Genomic DNA, 7,001 nt, shown 5'->3' with positions numbered 1-7,001 from the left:
TGTTAATTAGTCCTTGCACATGTGTATATCAAAAATACCTTCGTTTGACCATTCAGACAATAAGTCGTTAGTTCTTTTTTCCGATTTCTCAGAAATTTTTCAATATCATTTCTTGCCACTGGAAATGTATTACTCGGTACCTCAACTGCCGATCTTTATGCATCTTAACATGTATTTCAGTCCAGCTAATGTATTCCTTTTGCTGTCACAAATTACTTCCTCATGACATTCACGGCTGGTAGGGCTTCGTCAAAACTGTCAGAAAGCCCTAACTTCATAACTTGCAATTGTCCTTTAACAATCTGCCAATTCCAAATCGTCCTCAATTGCACTGGTTAATACCAACAACCTATTCTCATTCGTTCAGCATAAACCAATCCAGCACTGCCTCTGCAAAATTCACTAATTACTAACAATTTCTCGAAGTACCTCACAAAAAAAATTGTTAATTTCTTACAGTATAAAATAAAATAAAATAACTCCTGGATCTCGAGCTACAGGAAAACAAAACGGAAGCACTTAATGACCAATCACCAATTATGCATACAAACTAGAACACAATGATTAAAATATAGAGTCTCTCTCTCTCTCAGCCTTGCTGCAAGCAACCAAAAGAATTCAGCATTAAATCAATGTCTCTCTCTCTCTCTCTCTCTCTCTCACAGCATTGCAGCGAGCCAACCCTTTGTTAATTTCCAAAATTACAATCTAATTACCACACAGGCCTTTTCTAAAACATTCAACTAACTAGAAACGTTTCAACACTATGACTATTCTTTCCTATTTTAATGATCTCCCCCCCCCCCAATCTGCTGGATTTCTAATTATTAGCGCTTTGAGGAAATCAATTTCCCCTTATATTTTTTGGCCTATCTTTGGGTGGCATGGTGGCACTGCTGCCTCACAGTGCCAGAGACCCGGATTCAATTCCCACCTCAGGTGACTGTCTTTGTGGAGTTAGCACATTCTCCCCGTGTCTGCTCTGGTGTCTTCCCACAATCCGAAAATGTGCAGGTTAGGTGAATTGGCCGTGCTGAATTTCCTGTAGTGTTAGGTGAAGGGGTAAATGTAGGTTAATGGGTCTGGATGGATTGCGCTTCGGCGGGTTGGTGTGGACTTGTTGGGCCGAATGGCTTGTTTCCACACTGTAAGTAATCTAGTAATCTGCTCAGTCCCTTGTTTCCGGCCAGGCGGTATCTATAGGGTCTTATATTCACCACATGGAATTTCTATTATCTCCCCATGCAATTTTTTTACTAACACCATATGGATATTTTACTAACACCACGTCGACGTTTATTATCACCACGTGGAAGTTTTACTCGGGCAATTGCTACGTTATTAACTTGCTCACTTCTTACCCCACTGCCCAATTTTCTTGACCAATTCGCCACATCTCCTTCAGCTGCAATTATCCCTTCGCGGTTTGGATCTTGGATTGGAGAGACCCTCCAGCAGATTCCAGCACCGCTGAGCCCTCAAGGACCATCCCAAGCCAACAGAATATAGTCCGAATTCACAGCAAAAATGCTAACCTCCGTTGCTTGGTACCTTCATTCTGTCAGTCACGGGAGTGCCTTCGTTTGACCGAGAAACGCCATGTTACTGCCGTCCTCTTTCCAGGTTGGTCTCTACAAGAACCTGCTCACTGCGCCAAATTTGGCATGGATAAAATATAGACAATCACCAGGAAACTCAGAGAGTTCTTCAATGAGTAGGTCTTTTATTTAGATTCTGGATCAGTGGTGCTGGAAGAGCACAGCAATTGAGGCAGCATCCGACGAGCAGCATGCTGTGCTCTTCCAGCACCACTGATCCAGAATCTCGTTTCCAGCATCTGCAGTCATTGTTTTTACCTCCTTTATTTAGATTGACCATCCATTACAAAGATCTACTGACTCAAGCTGACTCTGCTTACTGGTTCGATACTTATTGTTAAAGGTCTCAATCAGGCTGACTCCACAAACTATTAATTAAACATTTAATACCATGTCCCAAACATTTACTGAACCTGTCTGTCCCAATCCGGCCAGGATGATATTTAGCAGGCGAGCCTAACTTTAGGAACTATGTTATCTCATCACGCCATCATGATAATTTAACTACTGTAGAATTCCACAGATGCTTTGCAACCGATCGCCAGTGTGCGTCATGCTTTAACCCTTCCCATGCTTTCATGCTCCTTATTTGCCAAAGTGGCAACTTTGAATGATCTATACTCTTGAACGCCAATATCCTGCTGTTCTTCCATACTGCCCAGTATCCTGCCTTTAATCAGCCTAAGTTCGACATTCAGAGTTTCACATCAGAGATGAAAGTAAATGGAGATCATGCTGAAATGCATTGCCTTGGCACACGGTAGAGCAACATCAAATATACTCCGTTTTGAAATATACAAGTTATTTTCAGAGTTAACTTAATGCATGCGGAAACGTTGATTCCCTTCTCCGAGAGGTTATTAGCAGAGAGCCTAATATCAGAATGGGGGTTGCACATTTAAGACAGAGATGAGAAAGAATTTGGGAGCAAATTATGGAGGATGCTGGAATCAGTACTGAAAGCAAAACAAAATGTTGGAAATCACAGCGGGTTTTGAACCCAGCATGGAGAGAAAGCAAGCGACTGTTTTCAGTCTTGGTGATACTTTATCAGAACTAACGTGAAGTGTGGAGGTGGCAATATTTGACAATACAGCGAAGTGGAGGTCGTCGGCTGCGGGAGAAAGAATGCTAATACTGTTGATTAAGTAATTGTAATGTGAGAAGGGAAGAACAACGGTGTGATTATGAACCCACTGTCATATCGATTCCTTCCCTTTCTTTTGGTTGTCCTGCTACAGTGTCTCTCACCGTGAACTCGCCCCTCCCTCCAGTCCAGTTCAGTATTGAGTACTGTGTGTTGAAGACTGAGATTGATAGATTTCTGCAAATCTTCAAAGACTCAGAGGATAGTGCAGGATATAGTTTAAATTTTTGCTTCAATAGCAATGTAGTTAACATCGGATACTTCAACTGCTGCCCCATGCAAACTAGTACCCACTGCTACAGACGTCCCCAGACCCGGTATCAGAGAAACTGTGGCGCAGCTGTGCACATCCAACGGGAAATAGGAATAGTAATGAGCTCGTAGAACTACTCTGTGGCTTCAGTAGCGTGATCCTTTAGCCCACGGCTCCTCTATGATGGGATAGGGGAACAAGAAAAGCCGATGCCTGGAACGATCCTGGTCAACATAACCCAAGTGGGTGAAATCATACTCTCTTGGGGTTGACCTCTCATCGGACCTCTGTAACTCTTCGGGTAATGTCTCTTTCTTTGAAAATGTGTTTCAACTCCTCAATGAAGCGTGAGCAGAGTTTTCACATCTCACACTTCAGTCCCATTCATTTTGCAGTTTTAGGTCAAAACATGACAGTGAAAATATCATTGAGATGAACATTTGGAACCTCAGTGCACATAAGGCTACAGGCCAGGTCTTTTCAGTGCTGTAAGCACTCAATGACTCAATAAGCTTTGAGGGGAAACTAATCTCCAGAGCGAAAAAAGGCAAAGGCTTGGCCATGAAGAAGCGACACAAGGATTCCTTCAGTCATCCCTGGATATTGTTTGGTTGGCATTCGGTACTTAACCACCGCCGCCCGAGTTCACTTCCTGCTCAAAAAAAACAGACCTTCTTTTGTTTTTGACATACAGTAGAGACACACACAAAAGCATTATCAGCCAGCTGGTAATTGTATTCAGAACTCACTGTAAGGATTCGCTGCGGCAGAAACCCACGTAATTTACAGAGGCATTCAGATGTGAATTAGTCATTCTCAGGCACACAAGGCCAAGAGATGTAAAATGGGATGAGGATAATCAAGCGGTTGTTTCTGACAAGAACACGAACAAGCATTTTGAAGACTGTTACTCGGCCCGTGCACCTCACTTCGTTATTTACTCCTGGTAGTGTTTAGGATTCCTTTCTTTTACCACCACAGCGCACATTCGATTCCTGATCAGGAATGGAGTGTATTTTATTCCTGGCAAGAGCAAAGGCAGAGCATTTGTGATGGCATCCTTTCAAAGACTTGGATGAATACACGTCCCTGATAACATCAGAGTCAATATCCCAGCTTCTCAAAGAAGGGTAAAGTGTGTCGGCAGTCCCACTCAGCCAGACAGTTATTCTTATTCTCCTCAGATTCCGTTTTGCAAAACGTTTCTAAACATTCGCAAAGCTGAGGCAGTACTACTAATTTTATTTGTTGGCCATTCCGAAAACTCACTGTCATTGGACCAGTAGGTTTGCAAAATGGAAACGTGCCAATGAGAAGTTATGGGACTACTTCAGCTTCACCTTCTGTTATAACGCTCGGACATTGACTCTGATGTACTCAGGGACAATTACTGAAAGTTTCTGCTGATCAGGAATTCAAACCTGAACTCGGCTTCAGAACAATGAGGAAGATTTATTTCTAAGTGCAATAAAAGTCGACATTGCCCTCGAGCAAAAATGACTCAAATATGCAACCTCCCTATCCGACTCAGGTTTGTTATCTTTTGCGATGTTAGCCGAACGTTCAGCCACCGACTCCTCAGCTTGTGAGTCTGTGATAAATAGATGGACTGCCGGGGGAACAGCATTCACAAATTGAACAACCAGAAACGATAATCACCCTCATTCTTTCACTTCTGAGGCCTCACAATGTGAAGCATCGCCTTTCACTCGCAAAGGAAACACATTTACCTTAAGGTGTCTGATTCATGTTCGCCAGTTGATCTGCTGTTAGTTTCCATCATTTTATTCACAGTCACTACGCCATTTCATGTTCCACTCCTGTGAAATGTACTTTCAGGCATTGTGTCCAGCTCTGTTCCAGTCAAGATACCGGACAAATTCAGCGAAAATGCTATATTCATTTTTAGCCCGGGATCTGGAATCAGATGAGTAGTGTGACGTCTTTCTTGGTCTCCACCCTTCCCCGCAACCCAGTGCCGCAAAATAAGCTCCTGTCAACATCAGCCGGTCCTGTACATTCCTTCAGTGCATGTGCTGAACCATATCGGACTGTCACGGCTTTGCTTTCTTCTCGTTGAAACTCAGGACAATAATTTGAACTGCTTGGAAATTGCTGCCGAAAGTAGTATGATGTGAAATACAGACACAAGACTGTGTACAAGACAGGTCGCAAGAGGTACTGTCAGCATCACGTGAGTGTCCATTCTTCGGGGACCATGTTTGCATCACTCTGTCCTCGACACAATTCCCTGTCAAGTAATGAAGATTTATTTATTTTCTTATCCGAATGAAAACGAATTCCTGCTTACACACAGAATAACCAGCCAAAGCCTGCCAGAAATAGTCCAGTGATTTTTTTTTCTTTCGCTTAAAGAGAAGGATAATGGGAAGAGATACATGGGAATACAACAACCTCAAATCCACCTCCAATCAGGTCATGTTTCTGAGTTCGAAATATCTCACTATTGCTTCAGCATCTCTGGCTGAAAACTGTGTTGCTGGAAAAGCGCAGCAGGTCAGGCAGCATCGAAGGAGCAGGAGAATCGATGTTTTGTGCATAAGGAGTTCTTCAGGAAGCCATTCCTGAAGAAGGCCTTATGCCCGAAACGTCGATTATCCTGCTCCTTGGATGCTGTCTAACCTGCTGCGCTTTTACAGAAACACATTTTTCAGCTCTGATCTCCAGCATCTGCAGTCCTCACTTCCTCCTTGTTGATTTTAACCTATTGCGAATCCTCTTGCAAGGATGCTTTTCTTGAAGAAGCTCTCTTCCTCCATCTACAAGGATCTCAGTGAGTCCCTCTGTCACTGCACCCCCCATGTCATCTCCTGTCCCTTGAAGCTCTTCAGCCACGTCCTCAAACAGACTCGCTACCACAGCCACATCTCCTACCTCAGCACCTGTCTACGGAACCGACTGACCCCGCATGGACTCCGGACTACGTTCAGACCAACAAAATTTGGACCCAACCAGGATAACCAGCACCGACAACAAATCCGAAGCCTCCAGCAACAGACTTCCCTGTGGATCATCCGCGCCACGCTTGTAGCCATGCGCCGCTACCTACATTCCCTGCAGTCAGCCCTACCCCAGCTCAGGACAACACTCTCACAGATCTGCAAAGGACATCTACTGTTCTTCATCTTCCGTAGAATCCTTACACCAAACATACAGTTCTTCCTAGCCATATCGGGAATTAAAGACAGCAAGTACCAAAAACTTTCATGTACTTACCACCACACTTCGGATTCCTCAACCGTTCCAGTATCTTCCATTGGCCTGCGGAACCGTTCGGGCAACATTACCCAGGCGGCCGCGACAGCAAGCGCTGCTGCGAACCATGACGTCACATCCGCCCCCACCGACCATGCAGGCTCCGCGATCGCGGCGCAGACAACTGCCTCCACAATTCACAGTACGACTATCACTGATGGATTCGCGGCCTCCACGGGGTCCACAGCCACCGGGAACAACACCGTTTCTGCCCTCGTTGCAACCACTTCCGTACCCAGAGTTGCCCACTCACCTGCACAACGACCACGCCGCATGCGTCTCCGCGTCCACGCCGACCTCCGCCCCCACTCCGATCTCCTCCCCCACATCGATCTCCGCCCCCGCGCCGATCTTCGCGCCCGCGCCGATCTCCGGCCCCACGCCGACCTTCGCCCCTGCGCCGATCTCCTCCACCACGCCTAACCCCGCCCCCACGCCAACCCCGCTTCCACGCCTAACCCCGCCCCCACGCCGATCTTCGCCCCCACACCCAACTCCTGCCCGACACACAACCCCGCCCCAAGCCCAACTCCGCCCCCACGCCTAACTCCACCCAAACAGCTAACTCCACCCCCACTCATAAACTCATTCCAAACCCCAGCTCCAGCCCACACCAAGTCCTAGCTCCCAGCCCTGCCATATTTTCACTAACCTCCAGACCTCCCTCTCTCTGAGGATGAAAGATCAGTCCTCAGCAGGGGCCCCAACTTCATCCCCTTATGCTCCC

General features: G+C 45.8%; 1 protein-coding gene across 1 annotated transcript; it reads left to right on the top strand.

The window, feature by feature from the left end:
- The first annotated feature begins 5,746 nt into the window (after positions 1 to 5,746).
- Positions 5,747 to 6,697, top strand: LOC148139815 (uncharacterized). Its single transcript, XM_087980172.1, has one exon. The coding sequence runs from the start codon at positions 5,747 to 5,749 to the stop codon at positions 6,695 to 6,697; it is 951 nt and encodes a 316-aa protein (XP_087836298.1).
- Positions 6,698 to 7,001: the final 304 nt, after the last annotated feature.

This window comes from Chiloscyllium plagiosum, unplaced genomic scaffold (assembly GCF_037043375.1).
Source record: "Chiloscyllium plagiosum isolate Xiang-an unplaced genomic scaffold, Cpla_swu_hap1 HiC_scaffold_37, whole genome shotgun sequence".
Classification (NCBI taxonomy): Eukaryota; Metazoa; Chordata; class Chondrichthyes; order Orectolobiformes; family Hemiscylliidae; genus Chiloscyllium; species Chiloscyllium plagiosum.
Note: the sequence above shows the minus strand (reverse complement) of the source record. Positions and strands in the feature narration are given on the sequence as shown.

Coding starts and splice junctions, on each gene's coding strand:
- LOC148139815 (XM_087980172.1), top strand. CDS start 5,747: ATGCTTTTCTTGAAGAAGCTCTCTTCCTCCATCTACAAGGATCTCAGT.